The sequence below is a fragment of the Lissotriton vulgaris genome, chromosome 7 (genome assembly GCF_964263255.1).
Source record: "Lissotriton vulgaris chromosome 7, aLisVul1.2, whole genome shotgun sequence".
NCBI lineage: Eukaryota > Metazoa > Chordata > Amphibia > Caudata > Salamandridae > Lissotriton > Lissotriton vulgaris.
This window is the reverse complement of record NC_141695.1, coordinates 236,241,213-236,260,627: the sequence shown is the minus strand read 5'-3', so window position 1 is coordinate 236,260,627 and position 19,415 is coordinate 236,241,213. Positions and strand designations below refer to the sequence as shown.

The 19,415-nt window shown below is 46.9% G+C and overlaps 1 protein-coding gene across 5 annotated transcripts in view; it reads left to right on the top strand.

Moving 5' to 3' along the window:
* Positions 1 to 1,041: 1,041 nt before the first annotated feature.
* Positions 1,042 to 19,415, top strand: part of LOC147701275 (uncharacterized) — a 208,684-nt gene continuing 190,310 nt past the window's right edge. For 3 of the 5 annotated variants that reach the window (XM_086930008.1, XM_086930009.1, XM_086930006.1), the window contains exon 1: positions 10,299 to 10,405. In XM_086930008.1, coding sequence (XP_086786134.1) covers positions 10,394 to 10,405 — 12 coding nt within the window. In that variant the 5' untranslated portion in view covers positions 10,299 to 10,393. Of the gene's footprint in view, positions 1,657 to 10,298; positions 10,406 to 19,415 lie in introns of those variants that run through there. The other 2 variants (XM_086930007.1, XM_086930010.1) reach the window with 2 other exon arrangements.

Sequence of the window (19,415 nt, the reverse complement as noted above, 5' to 3'; positions counted from 1 at the left end):
TTTCCTCTCTTTCTTTTCTCTATTCTTCCTTTCTCGCCCTTCCCTCGTTTCTAACTTCCTGGCTCAGTGCTTTTCTGTTCCTGTGTCACTGCTTTTTTGGCTTCTTTTTATTCTCTCTTTCCACAACCCATCCCCTGAATATTTCTTGCAGCTTCTTAATCATTGTTTCCACTCTGTCATCATCACATTGTTCCACTTTTCTCTTCCCCTTTCTCAGCCCCTCCGACCCTGCCTTCCTCCCCCACCCTCTAAGACGTAGCCCTGCAGGTGCTTCCCCCCACCCTTCACCTCACTCGTTTCTGACTCGGTGGTGGCTGCTCCTGGTCTCTGCCGTGTCACATCCCCTCTGTCCGCTTCTCCGCGAGCCCTAGTATCTATCCGGGTGTGACCGGTCAGTCTCTCTCTCCCTAACCCGTGTCCTATCTCGGACCCTCGCTATCTGAAACCTGGTCACTGCACCGCTCTGTCTGTGCCCTCGGCTTTGCCTGTCTCTCTGCATGTAGAAAAGCAGTACCTACCTGCATGTGAGCTGGTCGCACTCTACCGCCCTGCACCCTGGGCCTAACTTTCTCTGACTGCACCCCGCCCCCTCCTATCTTGTGCAGTCTGCCTCCTTCCTCATGTGAGCTAGTGGTGGGCTGTCTCTGTCCCGCTGGGTACCTCTTAGTTTATACTCCTCTCTGCAGTCTGGTGGTCTCTGCCTCCTTCTCTTTGTGAGGTGGTTCCTGTGCCCGTCTCTGTCCTGCTCTGTATCTCTTCTTTATCCCTCCCTGTCTGCGGCCCTCTGCCTCCTTCGCCCCTGTCCTCTCGGCCCAGACATTCTTCCACCCTACCTCCACTCGGGCCTGCCCTCTGTCACTTGCTGCGCCCCTCAGCTTCGCGCCGAGGGCCCAGGCTCTACCTCCACCTCCTGCCAGGTTGAGCAGTGTTTCCTCCCAGGCCCCGCTCGGGGTAGGCTAGGCCCCCGGCTCTGATATTCTTCCACTCTGGCTTGTCCTCTCTCTCCGGCGGCGCCCCCACCGCTTCGCGCCGCGGGCCCAGGCCTCTACCTCCTGCTAGGTTGAGCAGTGTTTCCCCCCAGGCCCTGCTCGGGGTAGGCTAGGCCCCCTGCGTTCTAGGCTTTAATATTCTTCCACTCTGGCCTGTGCTCCGTCTCCGGCTGCGCCGCCATGGCTTCAGGTCTCTATCTCCTGCCAGGTTGAGCAGTGTTTCCCCCCAGGCCCCGCTCGGGGTAGGCTAGCGCCCGGCTCTAATATTCTTCCACTCTGGCCTGTCCTCTCTCTCCGGCGGCGCCCCCACCGCTTCGCGCCGCGGGCCAGGCCCCTACCTCCTGCCAGGTTGGGCAGTGTGTTTCCACGCTTCGCCCGCGCGCCCAGGCCTCTACCTCCCTGTCCTGTCAGCGTGCGTAGTGTTTCCACGCTCGGGGTAGGCCAGGGCCCCCGGCCTGCGCCCAACCCGCGCTGCCAAGTGAGTAACTCAAGGATGTGGTAAAGGAAACGCGTCGACAGACTCTGGTTTCGAGTCCAACGCGAAGCGGCCGCGCCCCCCCCCACCCCCCCTGCTTCTTCTTCAGTCAGCCCCAGGACCAGAGCACCGCAGCGGCAGCCCCAGGCCCCCGGCTCTCGCAGTCAAGTAGTCGCAAGCATGGACATTAAGGTGAGACGGTACAGATGCTGGGGGTGCTGGTGGTGAGGGGGGCTTGCGGGCTTCGGGGGGCAATGCAGTGTGTGCTAAAGGTGGGCGAGCCGACACATTAACATTAAGAGTTTAGAAACCTCACCCCCTCCCTGACCACAATGCCATTAAGTGAACCTGGAGGCAAGTCAGTTGTCATGTGCCCCCTATATGTAGCCTAGATTTATGGCCCATATTTTATATTTAATTAAATCAAGTATGAGAGGTGTTTGTACAGAACACATTTTGAACTCCGCAAACTCCTCTCATTCAATAATGAAAAAAAGGAGGCACAGTGAAATCAAATATTTGCCTTGGATCACACAGTTTGTTAAAGCGGGGATGCTGGGATTGGGCCCAGGTTGTTGGGTTTCACATTGTGCAATTCAGCCACTAAATGAGTATTTCTTTTTCTGTTCCTTTTTTCCCAAACTTCTTTTTAAAATTCTTGCCTTTTTTAAATACTTGACCTATGAGTTTGAGTGCAGCTGATAGGCAGAAGCCATATGGAAGCTTGCATCGGTTTGGGTTGAAGGCCAAGAGGACCATGCGTCTGGCTCTAGCCTTCAGTGGTTTGCACACCTATAGTGTGTGCAGGGCTAAGGTATAGGTGGGAGATGGTCATAACAGGCCCTGCCAGTATCTGCTGAGATACCAAGTGGGCCACATAAACAGCTAATGATATGATAGGAATCTCAATCGAAAAGTTACTTGTCAGTGAAAGTTGGTTTGATTTCTTGTGGTGTGCGATGTTATCTCACACTCCTAGCAAGATTTGAGGTGATGTTTCATTCTACTGACCAGTGCTTTCACACACTTTCAATATGTTTAATCATGCGAACATGTTTAAAAATGCTCATTGAGAGAAAAGCCCATTGTTAGACATTAGGTTACTGGTTGACTGCAGTATGAGCTCTGGTGAAGCAGCAACCACAGTCCTAGTCAGGATAAGGCACAAGCAAACCCCAAATTAACCTGCGCCAAATTCATAGCTTGGGACCGAGTTGTGAGGCTTAAATTAGAAGTAGCGTGTAAAGTATTTGTGCAACATTTCAACCAGTAAAACAGTGCTTGCTGTGCGAATAGACAGGCTGGCGGCGGCTCACGCTGAACTTCAGTGTGAGCAGCGCAGATCTGGTGCAAATAGACCAGTTCACTGGTCTAGAAAGGGCCCTGAAGCTTGATTTAAAGAGCCCATTAGCCACACTAAGAGTCCAGGACTTGAAAGGCACCACATGGGCTGCAGTCACTACTACAACTGTGACATTACCACGCGTTTGTGTAGCATGCAAAGTTGTTACAACGACTTGCTTTAGGGAACGCAGTGTTGGACTTGTGTTATATTTTAAGACCAACACCTTCTCAAATAATACACCGACTGGAGTTGGAATGGTAATTTATACTATTCTAAAGTCCATTGCTTCCCAAAAGCACGTTTTTGTAACAACGTGTGTGCGTTCCGCGTGGTAACAATGTAGTCGTGGTAGTAACTGCGTTGTTTAGCCATGCATGGTTTTGGCATGCGTGGTTCATACAATTGGTGGCTGCAATTCCTTATGGGGTCACAAACTGTGGCCTACCTCATTAATATTCATGAGGCAGGTCTATTGTGACCCCATTAGGAATTGGTATTTCCAACTTCTATGTATTGGTACACTAGTAATTGTGATTTCCTAATTGCAATTCCCAAATAATCTCAATTAGGAAATCGCAATCCCTAAATTCTCTACTTACGTCTCCATATTTATTAAAAGTGAGTTTTTAAACATGAAGTGAGAAACACTCGTATCCCGCCCTGATGGCAATGCTATTAGTGAACAAAGAGGCAAGTCAGGGACCATGTGTACCCTATATGGAGGCTAGATTCTTATTATACATGAAGCTAACGTTTAGTCTATTTATTCAAACAACAGTTTTTTTTGTGCAGGTGAAATGCTAAACTTACATATTTGAATGTGCTCTCAGATGTGATACTAAAATATTTGCCTAGGATCACACAATTTGAGACCAGTTTACTGTTCAAGTACATTACAGTTCGTTCCACTAGATTATTCAAATTACAAGAACTTCAGGTCTAGTAACATTGTAATCATTTTTAAGGCCTGTAGTTGCACCCAGTCATGTGACCCAGGGCAGGCTATAGACACAAAAGGGCTAAGGGCAGAAAAATATCAACTTTATGAAAGTGGCATTTTTAAACCCCACTTCACCACTAAATAGGGCTTTTTATAACAATTCCACAGTCACCAAACGTGAACTGTTTAACTTACCGGGGAGCGCGGGCACAAAGAGGCTGCTACCCGCGCTCCCCAGGCTCTTAACCCCTTCGTGGTCGCGGCCCCGCCCCCTCGGCCCGGAAGTGCACAACTACTTCCGGGGCGAGGGGGCGGGGGCAAGCCACCACGAAGGGAACGGGATATGGGAGGGGCCGGGCCCCGCCATGCATGCGTGGGGGCCGATTGGCCCCCCCTTTTCTCATGGTCTGGGACTACCGGCCACCCCCCTCCTTACTTCACAAAAAATGCATTACTTAATTCAACAAGTCAAGACGTGGGTCTTTGGAAGTCAGGGGGACAGGGCCCCCCTGGCCGTATTTATTAAAATATGAAATAAAATGAAAATTTTAATAAATAAACATTTTTGACAATTATTAAATGCACATTTCAGAACATTAGATTTAACATCCATTTTTGACATTGTATGATGGGCTAACCTTAACAAATATCTAGTACAGCGTGTTTCCTAACCTAATCTAAACATCCTGAAAATTAAATGCATTCTAATAATTAAGTCGGACGGCAAGGTCGCTAACCGGTGTCAGATCCTTTACAGCTACGCTCTCACGTTCGAGATGGCGCATGCGCAACCCAGGGCACGTTTCACCCCGTGCGCTCTGAACTCCATTAAACCATAACAGGAGGGTCCACACTCGCGCACCTTGATGACGTCATAGTGTCTGTGAGGGGTGGCTACCAGCCTGAGGAAAGCGTGGACTCCCTCCCCCGCATCCTTCTAAGTAATGGATATCATATCCTGCCCCTGAAGTTCTGGGAGAGACCAATCCCTCCCGACGGGCGGCCCTTTCGTGAATGGGCCCGCCCCCCCCTAAGGACCTTAAAATGCTGCTCACCGATTACGACCGTACCGCCACAGGCCAGCATAGTTGACCGACTATCTGGCCCCCCCCCCGCACCTACCTATAGAAAGGTCATAACCTACCTCCAAAGACCTCAACCCATGCCAAGATATTCCTTATAAAAAGAGCATTCCCTGCCTCAGTTAAATGGACCCCGTCCCGCAGGTAGAAGTGCTCCCCCCAGATGCACCCAGGAGGTATGGTCTGTAAGACCGGGGTTCTAAATAACCTGTCCAGCTTGTTGTTAATCCTCTTTACTGAGTGATTCAGGGCGCTAACAGAGTCCCCCCCTCTCCATTGCATCCTTGGTATCAATTGTGACCATACAATCACAGACCCCGGTAACCGCTTTGCCAGCCACCCTGCTGCTGCTATAATCTCTTCCAGGAGGACCCTTCTACCCAGGCCTGCCAGATCATTCCCCCCTAGATGAAGGATCACCGCCGAAGGAGGTGCAGTATGTCGTCTTAGTAAATCCGACATATAATCCCTGAACTGACTAAGGCGAAGCCCCCCCCTGCCGTGGAAGGAGACCGTGCACCCCCCACTCTCCGCCCTCCGTCTACCCAAACCTGCAAGAAAAATTGTGTTAGCGCGCTTCACAAATGAATGTCCTACTACCCAAACTACCCTTGTCTTCTTTTTGTCCTCTGGGCAATTCCTTGATGTTGCTGAGTTGATGAGATGATCCATAGGAAGTTTCCGTCCTGCGTCGCAGGCCAGTGAAACTGTAAATAACCAGACAAAAAAGACAAGTGTCAAAAAACTCAAAATGGCAACAGTTCTCACAACATGTGCAACCGCACGTAACGTTTGTAGGCATTAGAGGACCATCTCCCAATCCTTTGCACACTGGTTGAGTTCAACCCCCTGGCAGTTGCTTCTGTGGCTGCCCCTATCCGAAAGGAGTGCGTCCCAAACTCTTTGTGGTTATAACCAGCCCTGGCCATACTCATGGCTAGCACCCTCTGGAACTGAAACTTAGTCAAAGGTGTTCCGTCCCCATGCAGCAGCAGTGGCCCCCTACATTCCTGCGCCCGCTGTCTCAAGAGCTCCTCCACTAGTGCCACCGGGCAGCAGAGATTGCTCTGTGCCCGGTGTAACGTCAAGGTTTGGCCCCTAGCTTCTTGATCAGTCTTTGATTTCCTGATGGTAATCCACATTGTGTCACCCCTTATGCTGACATCATGTAGCTGAAGGCCGCCTACCCTATCGCATTTGTTGGCCGCCACCAGTTCGCTTATCCTGAATGCCCCATAAAAGGCTAAGGAAAATGCCGCTTTAAAGAGACATACCTCGGCCGCGGAGCTACATGTGTCCGGCAGAGCGAGGAGCACTGCCGACATGCGCTCAAAACCTATCGGTTTCCTAGCATCCGTGGAAGGTGCCTGCATGCGCCGCCATCCCTTTAATGCCCTCTGCGCTAAGAAACCGTTCGTGGGATCCCTCACCCCCTTAGCACGTGCAAAAAAGGAGATTGCCGCCTTGTGTCTGCTGGCTGTTGCTGCCGTGCGCCCTTCCCTGTGTAGGGTGCTCATGTAATTATTAAAGCTAGCCTCCAAAATCCACCCGCTCTCCCAGCCCTGGCCCAGAAAATGACAGTAAGACCTGAACGCCCCTTCATAAGCTTTTCTTGTCCTGGGTGCTAGGCTGGCTGCCACAAGGTCATGTAGTTGGGGGCACCAATCTGCCAGAGAGTCGACGGGAAATGGGCCGGGGTTGACTCTGCCTCCGGCAAGTGATCCCTGAACACCTGCATCTTAAAGCGAGAAAGGGCATCAGCTGCATTATTCAACACCCCTGGGACATGTTTCGCCCTGAAAAGTATGTTTAATCTCATGCAACACAGCACAATCTCTTTCATCAGACGCAGTATGAATGGACACCTTGCAGCTTGTTGGTTGATGCATTCCACCACTGTCATATTATCTGACCAGAAGATTACTGATCTGTTGGCCAAATCCTGAGGCCACACTTTCAGTGCCGCCCAGATTGGGAAGAGCTCGAGGAAACCAATGTTCATCGTCAGCCCGCTCTCCTCCCACCAGGCGGGCCACTTCTGTGCCACCCATTTCTTACCAAGGATTGCACCAAAACCTACACTTCCTGCGGCATCAGTCCATAAACCCAAGTCCTCTGAGGACATCGTGGGTGCACCCCACAGCACTCTGCCATTGAAGTCCTCCAGGAATGCAATCCATATCCGCATATCCTGGCGAACCTCTGCAGATAGCCGTGTCCGGTGATGTTTCTCCCGAAGACCCTTCATGGCCTGTGCAATAGAGCGAGAAAAAGGGCGCGCCATGGGTACTACTCTCAATGCAAAGTTTAACTGACCCACTGTCTGTTGCAACATTTGTAGAGTAACCTTCTTAGCCTGTATGCATAATCCTAAGGTATTCTTGAATCTTTGTATCTTCTCCATTGGTAATCTAAAGCAGCCCTCCACTGAATCCAGTTCAATTCCTAAGAATTCCAAGCATGTTACTGGCCCAACCGTTTTTCCCTGCGCCAGGGGTACCCCGAAAGAGTGCATGAGCACGCAAAATTCCTGCAATGCTGACGCACACTCCCTTGAGCCCGCCGGACCCAAGAAAAGAAAATCATCTAGATAATGCATGACAGACTGGTGGCCCGTAGATTGCCTTAGGGCCCATTCCAGGAAGGAGCTGAACTGTTCGAAATATGCACATGAAATGGAACAGCCCATGGGCATACACTTATCCATGTAGTACTTCCCTTCAAAGGAGAAACCTAAGAGGCGCTGATCCTCAGGGTGGACAGGGAGTAGTCTAAAGGCTGACTCAATATCAGATTTGGCCATCATTGCCCCCGCGCCTAAGGCCCTCAGCATGTCTGCCGCCTGATCAAAAGATGCATATTTAACGCTGCAAATTGATTCATCAATAGCATCATTCAAGGATAGGCCCCTGGGTGCAGACAAGTTGTGGATAAGCCTATACTCACCCTTCTCCTTCTTTGGTACTACCCCCAAAGGAGAGCATACAAAATTTTTAGTAGGAATGACATGAAAAGGACCCGCTACTCTACCTAAGCGCAACTCTTTTTCTATTTTGCTAGCCACCAGCGTGGGATTGGCAAGAACTGACAGCTGATTCCTGCACTGTGGTGTCCCAACATAACCCCCAGCTGGAATTCGGAAACCATGGGTGAACCCCTCTTGCAACAATCTCGCAGAAGTGTGATTAGGGTACCTGTTAAGCCAAGGGATCATAGCCGACAAAAGAATGGGTGAATGTGCTATAATGGGATGGATCTTGTTATTCTGGCTTCCGCCTTCCCCTATTGCCCGCCCCATTGCCTTTGTTCCTGCATGTCGCCTCTGGGTGGGAAGGGTGGCCGCATAGGGTGCAGGCGTGCCTGAACTTACAAGTGCCCGGTGCCCTGTTGCATGTCCGTTTGTTGAAGTCCCAACACACCCCTTTTGCACTTCCACTGCCTCTAGTCTTGTGATTTGTCTCCCCCCCTGCGCTGGTCGAAAGGGCTGCTGGAATGGCTGTTGTGGCCTGGGGGGATAACTTTTGCTCCAAGCAGCGCTAGTGCTTGCTCCTTGACCCTTCTCAAATTGAGAGTGCCAAGAAATGGAATCCACCTTATCCCATTTCAGGGACTTATTATGTTCCCTAGACTTTCTGAAGGCTATATCGTATTCCCTCCAGACATCCCCCGCATGATTATCATGGTACATTGTGATCCTACTCTGGTAGCAGCTCATGACTGATTGCATTCCTGGAAAACGTTCCCCAATTACCGCACTGTACACAGCAAAGGCCCTCACCCAATTAAGGATGGTTTCTTCAACCCTAAATTTGTACAATTTTGTTCTCCATTCACTAGGCAACATCATGTCTTTTTGCGACTTTGCATATTCCCATTTCCTGTTGTCTATCAGTAAAGAAAATATATTAACGTATTTGTCAGCCCAAATCATCTCTTTCACACTTTGTGACACATGTTGCGCTAGGCACTCCCCCCTGGAGGGCATCGCGCCCTCGCCCAGCAGTGGTAGGGCAACCTCCTTACCATTGTCGTTGGGTGACGTCACTTCCACGGGCTTGGCTGCACCCCCATTGTTTGCTGGACCTGTTAGGGGAGAAACTGGTGCCAGTGGCGGGCAGCCCCGACCACTAGCCAACAATATCTGGGCAACCAATGTTTGTTGTTCTGCTGTGAGGTTAGTGTTGCCTGGTAACGCTCCCCCACCTAACCAGGGCAGGACGGCTGCAATCTGGGTTGCTAACTCTGCTGGCATTGGACCTGGCGCGGGCAAAACAGGGGGGACCACACTCGGTACCGGGCCTGCTAAGGGAACGGGGTTGGGCGGTGGCGCCAACGGTGCCGGTGGTGCCGCCACCGGAATGGCCGGTGCCACTGGCGCTGCCACTGGTAACAGGGGTACCGGCGCTGGGACGCCCAAAGGGGCCTGAGGTGGGGGGATAGGTGCCGCTGGTGGTATAATGGGAGTTGGACTCTGCGGACGACCCCCCACCCTCTTATTTCTTGCCCGCTTGGGTGGTGTCTCAAATACGCCCCTTGGTTTGGGTGGCACTATTGTTCGCTTAGGTCTTCCCGCTGGGCTGGCCTGGGCATCTACTTTCGCCCCTAGCTCTGCTACTACCTTACCCAGTTTGTCATATTTTCCTAGTCGTTTATCCATTGCAGACATTCTGCGCATCATTTTTTGAAACATCCAACCCATGCTCGCATTCCCGTGCCCCCTTCTTGCAGACATATTTATGAGCACACCGTGCTCCGTACCTGACCCAGTTGAAGGCGCCCGAGCTGGAATACACAGACTTAGATCCTAGTCTTGTTGTCCTGTAATAGAAAATACGTTAAATTTCCAATTGTGGCAGCTTGAAATAAGTTGCGCCCTTATACCAGTAGAACAAAATTTAACTTCCAAGTGTGCCTTGAGGCTAGACCAACCACCTTTGTAAGACACACAATCAGATCATATACTCATTTAACTTGTAAATAAGTGAAGTCCTTATATGAAACAAGCAACATTAAAATTGCCCTGGGTGCCTTGAAACTAAATCACCACTTTGTAAAGTACACACCTCAGATCATAAACCTAGGCTCGCTCCTCGCCCCACGGTGGGGCGAGGAGCGAGCCTGGGGAGCGCGGGCACAAAGAGGCCGCTACCCGCGCTCCCCAGGCTCTTAACCCCTTCGTGGTCGCGGCCCCGCCCCCTCGGCCCGGAAGTGCACAACTACTTCCGGGGCGAGGGGGCGGGGGCAAGCCACCACGAAGGGAACGGGATATGGGAGGGGCCGGGCCCCGCCATGCATGCGTGGGGGCCGATTGGCCCCCCCTTTTCTTTCCACGCTCGGGGTAGGCCAGGGCCCCCGGCCTGCGCCCAACCCGCGCTGCCAAGTGAGTAACTCAAGGATGTGGTAAAGGAAACGCGTCGACAGACTCTGGTTTCGAGTCCAACGCGAAGCGGCCGCCCCCCCCCCCCCCCCACCCCCCCTGCTTCTTCTTCAGTCAGCCCCAGGACCAGAGCACCGCAGCGGCAGCCCCAGGCCCCCGGCTCTCGCAGTCAAGTAGTCGCAAGCATGGACATTAAGGTGAGACGGTACAGATGCTGGGGGTGCTGGTGGTGAGGGGGGCTTGCGGGCTTCGGGGGGCAATGCAGTGTGTGCTAAAGGTGGGCGAGCCGACACATTAACATTAAGAGTTTAGAAACCTCACCCCCTCCCTGACCACAATGCCATTAAGTGAACCTGGAGGCAAGTCAGTTGTCATGTGCCCCCTATATGTAGCCTAGATTTATGGCCCATATTTTATATTTAATTAAATCAAGTATGAGAGGTGTTTGTACAGAACACATTTTGAACTCCGCAAACTCCTCTCATTCAATAATGAAAAAAAGGAGGCACAGTGAAATCAAATATTTGCCTTGGATCACACAATTTGTTAAAGCGGGGATGCTGGGATTGGGCCCAGGTTGTTGGGTTTCACATTGTGCAATTCAGCCACTAAATGAGTATTTCTTTTTCTGTCCCTTTTTTCCCAAACTTCTTTTTAAAATTCTTGCCTTTTTTAAATACTTGACCTATGAGTTTGAGTGCAGCTGATAGGCAGAAGCCATATGGAAGCTTGCATCGGTTTGGGCTGAAGTCCAAGAGGACCATGCGTCTGGCTCTAGCCTTCAGTGGTTTGCACACCTATAGTGTGTGCAGGGCTACGGTATAGGTGGGAGATGGTCATAACAGGCCCTGCCAGTATCTGCTGAGATACCAAGTGGGCCACATAAACAGCTAATGATATGATAGGAATCTCAATCGAAAAGTTACTTGTCAGTGAAAGTTGGTTTGATTTCTTGTGGTGTGCGATGTTATCTCACACTCCTAGCAAGATTTGAGGTGATGTTTCATTCTACTGACCAGTGCTTTCACACACTTTCAATATGTTTAATCATGCGAACATGTTTAAAAATGCTCATTGAGAGAAAAGCCCATTGTTAGACATTAGGTTACTGGTTGACTGCAGTATGAGCTCTGGTGAAGCAGCAACCACAGTCCTAGTCAGGATAAGGCACAAGCAAACCCCAAATTAACCTGCGCCAAATTCATAGCTTGGGACCGAGTTGTGAGGCTTAAATTAGAAGTAGCGTGTAAAGTATTTGTGCAACATTTCAACCAGTAAAACAGTGCTTGCTGTGCGAATAGACAGGCTGGCGGCGGCTCACGCTGAACTTCAGTGTGAGCAGCGCAGATCTGGTGCAAATAGACCAGTTCACTGGTCTAGAAAGGGCCCTGAAGCTTGATTTAAAGAGCCCATTAGCCACACTAAGAGTCCAGGACTTGAAAGGCACCACGTGGGCTGCAGTCACTACTACAACTGTGACATTACCACGCGTTTGTGTAGCATGCAAAGTTGTTACAACGACTTGCTTTAGGGAACGCAGTGTTGGACTTGTGTTATATTTTAAGACCAACACCTTCTCAAATAATACACCGACTGGAGTTGGAATGGTAATTTATACTATTCTAAAGTCCATTGCTTCCCAAAAGCACGTTTTTGTAACAACGTGTGTGCGTTCCGCGTGGTAACAATGTAGTCGTGGTAGTAACTGCGTTGTTTAGCCATGCATGGTTTTGGCATGCGTGGTTCATACAATTGGTGGCTGCAATTCCTTATGGGGTCACAAACTGTGGCCTACCTCATTAATATTCATGAGGCAGGTCTATTGTGACCCCATTAGGAATTGGTATTTCCAACTTCTATGTATTGGTACACTAGTAATTGTGATTTCCTAATTGCAATTCCCAAATAATCTCAATTAGGAAATCGCAATCCCTAAATTCTCTACTTACGTCTCCATATTTATTAAAAGTGAGTTTTTAAACATGAAGTGAGAAACACTCGTATCCCGCCCTGATGGCAATGCTATTAGTGAACAAAGAGGCAAGTCAGGGACCATGTGTACCCTATATGGAGGCTAGATTCTTATTATACATGAAGCTAACGTTTAGTCTATTTATTCAACAACAGTTTTTTTTGTGCAGGTGAAATGCTAAACTTACATATTTGAATGTGCTCTCAGATGTGATACTAAAATATTTGCCTAGGATCACACAATTTGAGACCAGTTTACTGTTCAAGTACATTACAGTTCGTTCCACTAGATTATTCAAATTACAAGAACTTCAGGTCTAGTAACATTGTAATCATTTTTAAGGCCTGTAGTTGCACCCAGTCATGTGACCCAGGGCAGGCTATAGACACAAAAGGGCTAAGGGCAGAAAAATATCAACTTTATGAAAGTGGCATTTTTAAACCCCACTTCACCACTAAATATGGCTTTTTATAACAATTCCACAGTCACCAAACGTGAACTGTTTAACTTACCTCTTCCTACTTGGAAATTACACTTGTAAAATGTAATAAAGCAACTCCAATGTTATGCTATGGTAGAGAGTGGCCTTGTAGTGGTGAAAAACAAATGTTTTTCAAAACCAGGACATGTAAAACCTAAAATTACATATCCAACTTTTTGAAAACACTGCACCCTGCTATTGGGGCTATCCATGTCCTACCTTAGGGGCAACCTCTACATATTGAAAAGGAAGGTTGGGGCCTGGCCAAAGGTTTACTTTGCCTGGTCGACATGGCTGTTTAAAACTGCACACACACAGGCTGCAACGGCATGCGTGAGACTTGTTTAAAGGACTACTTAAGTGGGTGGCACAATCAGTCCTGTAGGCCCACTAGTAGTATTTAATTTACATGCCCTGGGTACATGTTATTACCACTTTACTAGGGACTTGATAGAACATTTAGTATGCTAGTTGGGAATAATCCAATCTAACATATTTTAGGGAGAGAGCAGAAGCACTTTAACTCTGGTTAGCAGTGGTAAAGTGCCCAGAGTCCTATGGCCAAGAAAAATAGATTCACCAAAATGGAGGAGGAGAGGTAAAAAGTTTGGGCGAAGTCCATTAAGGCTGACAGGTCAAACACCCAAACAACACCCAAATGCATAATTTCCTTCGCATGCTGCATGAACTTAATCCCGCCTAGAATTCAGCTGCTAAACTCAGTGGGACCTATTCATAAAGACACTTTAGAGTATGTAAAAAGGTACTCCAATAGTACTCTTTTTTGTACACTTGCATGCCTTTAAAAAATAAAAAGCCACAACACAGCTTCAGTGGGGCTAAAATGAGAATATTTTGGGAATATTCATATGTATTGAGTACAAATAGAAAGGACTTTGCTCTCTTTTCACTTTTACCAAAAGAGAGCTTGAGGATGTTTCAGACTAGATTCACAAATGCTTAAGAGTATGTAGGATATTACTTCTAGAGAACAGTTTTGCATACTCCAAAATGCCTTTGTTATTAGGAAACCATTCTCAGAGTCTTTTACCAATTTAGCCCAAGAAACAATAATGTGTTTATGTTAGTAACACATGACTGCAGCAGAAGTTCAGTCCTTGCCCTTCTTATGCCCGCGTTTCCAAAATGTGGTAATATATGCCTTAATCAGTAATTAAATACATTCTACATTGAGGTTTCATAGCGTGTATGGTAGTGCTGTCTTACAATCGTCTTGTATTAATATCTAATGTGATGTCTCTTGGTGTTTAGAGCTGTTCTGCATTATTGTGAATCTAAATGAATAGGGTCGTCCGGAGGTATTGTCTCAGAGTGTGCAGGCCGTGGTTCAAGGCTCTTTGTTTGTATGGCCATGCTGTCTGAAACTGATTTTATGTTAACATCTGTTGTGATGTATCAACGTGTGTATAGGGCTATGCGGTTGTAAGCGAGTTGTTGGATAAACAGAGCTTTGGGGATGTATCATAGTGTAGACCATGCTGACGTTCACTGATTCTAGTCTGGTGAGATCTGTGCACAATATCTCATAGTACCTAGACCATGTGGATTCACCATTGGTTATTACATCGGGGGGTAATGTCTCATATATAGGAATGGTTGCAAGTTAATGCGGCCTGTAGGTGAAGTCTCATAATGTTGGCCATGCTGCCTCACTCCTGGTAATAAGTCAACAAGCTCTGTGGGCGATGTGTCCTAGTGTGTATGAATTGCTTTTTTCCCTCCGCTAGGTAATGCCTGTCATAGTTTGAGGAGCTGAGTTTTGGCTGAAGAGAAATTGATGATGCATTTCGTATTCAGAACTAAAAGCTAATTCTTCTTACACTGAGTAAAAAAAAACTCTATACTTCCCATGGATTAATAAGACCCAGGCAAGTTTTATGGGCTTGCATAGGTATTGTTTGTTTCCAAGAGTAGAGCATTTTAAGTGTAAGTGAAGCAGAGAATGCCGTAAATACTCACACAACAAGTTCACGAGAGGATAGAGGTACTATTTGTTTTTTATTTAATTCAATAGTAATCATACATACAATACCGATAAGTAGATAGCACAGTTACTCATACATTTGTATATTATGCAGGGGTCAGCAAAGCATATACATTAATCGAATACATCTCTGTTCTCACTTCTGCGCATCTCCAACTCCACCACTGAGGATATACATATGTCTCCAGGATAGACATTCCATTTTGATCATTTCCTGTCCCATTTTTTAGGGCACCCCCAGGTTACAAATCCTTCCTTCTCCGCTATCATGCACTTGTCTAATTCTTTTGCCCAAACCGGAGTGAAAGGTGGAGTGGTCCCCCCAACCCTTTCGCCAGTTCCCGCTTGACTAGTGTGTATCCTAGTGTCACCAACTGCTGTTCAATTTCAGTAAGGTCAGTCGCCGCCCAGATGTTTAGCAGTCCCAGCTGTGGTGTGAGAGCTACCTCTTTTCCCAGTGCGGTCTGAATGTAGTTTGTGGCTCCCTCCCATATATGTTGGATAGCTGGGCAAGCCCAGGTAGTGTGATAGGTGGCTGTTGTTGGCAGCCCTTCAGACAGAGGTTATCAGGTCTTGCGCCTATTTTAGCCAAGGTGATCCCTGTCATATAGGACCAATGTAGAATACTAAGCTGTATTAGTCGAAAGTGAAGTGTGGTGGCAGCTTCCCTGGGGGACATTTGGGCTGACTGCCAATCCTCATCGTCACTGGGTCCCAAGTCCCTCTGCCACTGCTCTCTAAGTTTACTAAAGATGTCGGGCAGGTTGTTACACAGTTTTTTATATGTTAAAGATATGGCTTTCGAGTGTAGTGGCCCATCTAACAATAGATCTTGTAATGGAGAGGATTCTGGTATGTCTTTGAGATTTGGAAAAGCTGTCTGTAAGGCGTGTTGTATTTGCAGGTACCTGAATAGTTCCCCTTGAGTCATCTGGTATTGTCCCTGGAGTTCCTAAAAACTAATGATAGAACCCTTTTTAACCAAATCTCCCACCACTGAAATTCCAATCACGTCCCATTTGTCGAACCCTGGTTGATGACATAGCATGCCTAGCTTCTGGGTGTACCACAATGACGTTGCTTTTGAGAGGATGGTAGCCCAGCCCAGTCGAGAGTTCACTTGGTGCCAGATCATTGGGGTGTGTGAGGTGGGTCCAAAATATCTACCTTTCCTGGTTTTCGAATATAAGGCTCCTAGATAACCCGAGCGGTCTGTTTGGTATCTGTCCAGAACATAGGCTGGATCATTAGGGAGGCGGTACATCCAATGGTTACCACTACCAGTTGTGAGGCCCAATAGTAAAGCTTAAGGTCTGGTAATGCTATGCCCCAGTCATACCAACTTTTTGTTAGCTTTTTCATTGACACCCTAGGGGCCTTACCATCCGACAGCAGCGTGCGGACCTCACTTTCCACTGCTGTGAAATAGGAATCCGGGACACTGTTTAGGCAATTCTGAAGAATATATAAAAAGCGCGGACGGGCCAGCAAGAGGGCGGCAAACCCACTAGGGATATAGGCAGGGAACGCCAGTGTTTTACATCAGTTTGTAGCCTGACTAGTGGGGGTGCTAAATTATGGTTGTGAAAAAGAGCCGGATCTGACGTTACAAATATCCCCAAATACCGGAACCCCTCTCTAGCCACTTCTATAGTACAGTTCACTGGAAGACGAGGGACCTGCCCTCTAAGCACGAACAATTCCGACTTGCTCCAATTAATTGCATATCTAGAATATTTTCCGAAGTTTGTGAAGACGTTTAAAACAGCGTGTATGGATTTATAGGTGGAGGCAAGGTACTATAGTATGTTGTCCGCATACAAGGATATTCGGTCTTCTTGACCCTCTGCCCATTTCAGCCCCCTTACCATCACGTTGCGACGTATCCACCCGGCGAGGGGTTCTAAAATTAGGGGGAAAAGTTGAGATAAAGGACATCCCTGTTGGGTACCTCTCTGATTGAGGTACTATTAAACTAGTGTTTGGTAGCTGAGATAATTCTAGGACTTGGCACAAGATTTAACTTGGAGGAAGAATGAAAACTAAAAGTTGGAGGAGTCAGAGACCCAGACTGCCAATGATTGGCTGTCAAATAGAATTTCGTGTTTCGCGGTCTTGGATTTTAATTACTGTGCTGAGATCTGGAAGTGATAAAACATTTTCCCAGCTTTTGTGTGGCATGCCCTGATTGGAAGTCTGATTGGAGAGTGTCAGTAAAAGAGACGTGGATTTGCGTGTGGGAGACCCACCATCTTAATAAACTACAATCTTGTTAGGTTGCATTTAATTCGTAGAGAAAAATCTGCTCAAACTGATAGCTCTGGCACAAGCAGCAGGTGTCTACCCAGAGAACAGCTTCAAGCAGTACCACACAACATTATATTTAAGGACTCAACCAATTACATTCCCAGACTAATTTGGAAAAAACCAATAACGATTTAGTAAATGAAACAAGACTAATGTTTAAAATAGGATAAAGGGAACTAGAGATAAGGGTATTACAGTTTTAAGACAAAAATGGATCAATAAGTAATGAAGTTAACTCTAGTCCATGTGCATTACTTAACAAGAGCAACTTATGGCCAATCTTGCACCATACCAAAACAAGAAGAAGTTACAATGAAACTCTTCTGCCTCATAGAGGCAGGGAGATCCGGGCCAGAGTCAGTTATTGTCCACAATGGTGCAGTCTCTTGTGTAGTGTCTTCTGCCGCTCCTTTACTCATAGGCCCAAGTGTGAAACTTTATTCTCCGGTTCTTGCTACAGCTAAAGTTCCAATTTGACAGTGAACTAATTATCTTTGACTCTAGCACAGAGACCCCCTGGGCTGGTTTCCAAGGACCAAGTACAGGTCTCCCACTAGATTTATTGCAGTCCACTCCCAACTGGACAGCTAGTTCTTTTTTTACGTAATCTGGAGCTTTCCTTCAATCTTTTGTGTTCCTGAGGCAGTGAACAGGAGAACAGCCAGCATCACTTCCAGAGCAGTTCCATCTGTTGGTGCAAGGGGAGAACAAGAGTCCTCAAGGCTTCTTTCCTTCACACTTCAGTCAGGGTTCTTCTTCCTTCAAGTTTTTTCATGCAAGGCCAGGAATTTTCTTGGGAGTTGGTGGTGAGGTGCCATTGTTCACCCATGCAGTAGGTCAGTGTTTCCTAAACTGTGGGCCGCAATCCACTGGAGGCTGATTTTTGGGGATCGTAAAAGTCTAAGCAATAAATAAAGATGACTTTAAATTCTGTATTTATCTGGTCACTATTGCTGTGCTCCAAAGATCGAGTTCAAATATCAGGCTAAGTCTTTTGACAAATTGCTGCTTATTTTCTTTTCTTTGGGAGAAGGGATCTAGGGGCACATGCATCAACCTATTTAGGGAATGCAAACGGTGCGAATCGGTAAATTCGGCCGTTTGCGCTTCCTAAATACGTTTTTGGGATGCATGAAACATTTTTTCAAAATTCGGTTTTTTTGCATTTCCTAAAAATGCGAATGCATTTAAGGAATCACATTTGTGCGATTCCTTAAATGCAATGCATTATTTAAAAAAAAAAATGCGAATTTTGAAATAGGAAGTGCAAATTAACACAAGGTTGACCCTCGTGATAATTTGCGAAATTGTTTCAAAAAGCACAAAAATGCATTTTGAAAAGTGTCATGTTACAGACACACATGTCCTTAGGACATGTGTGTGTGAAATATGCACTTTAAAATACATTTCAGGGGTGCAGGGGGGGGTCCTTTGGACCCCCCTCTGCACCCTTGCAATGCATCAACAAATTGCGATTTCCTAAAAAAAGAAATGCAAAACGGCATTGATTCCTATGGGCCTCTAGGCCCATAGGAATCAATGTAATGCCATTCCTTAATTGCGATTCACAATTAAGGAATCGCAAATTCCGAAATTTAAGAAATCCTAAAACATTTTAGGATTTCTTGATGCATAGGATTTTGCAATTCCTAAATAGCGATTCCTTAATTTTCGCTATTTAGGAAATGCAAAATCCTACAATGATGCATGTGCCCCCTAGTATGTACGAACTACTCTCACTGCAGTCAGAGAAAAAAGAGTAAAGTGAATTATATGACCATCTTGCCCAGAATAGGATGTAGGATGCAATTTTTGTAGCACAGCAAAAAATAAATACTTGTAAATGAACCACAATCATACAGCAGTTAGGAAAGCAAAAGTGAAGCACATATTTTGTAATGCAGTAGTAGCTTGGAAACAAAGATTTTTATAGGATCAAAACAGATTGAGACACTCTGTTTTGATGATGCACAATTGATAAATGTTCACTGAAACCTGCTTTCCACAATTATCATTTGTGTTCAATAGAATTTTATCAGTAAAACTGTACGTTTGTACAAATTTAGGGACCATTTTAATGGAAAATGTGCTGTCTCTAAACGACGGTGTGCCACCACAAGATATTTTAGTTACATCAAAAAATCACCCATCTCATGTTCATTAAAGCTGGTGGGTCATGACGTTTGTCATTCTAAAAAGTTGGTCATGTAGTTCTAAAAAGGTTGCCAAGCAGTGAACTAGGTAGTGATTGATAGGAGAGTTTCCTAACACCAAAAATTAAACCTCATCTAACTGCAAACCTTCTCAGAGCCCTACTTTGAAGTGGTACTAGTTAGGCTTACGTGTCAAGAGCTTTGCATTGTCACTCAGATCCAGCCCTTTGGCAATGAGGAATGTTTGTCTCTTCCCAATTTGGGAACTGCTTTGTCGCCCATTTTGAAA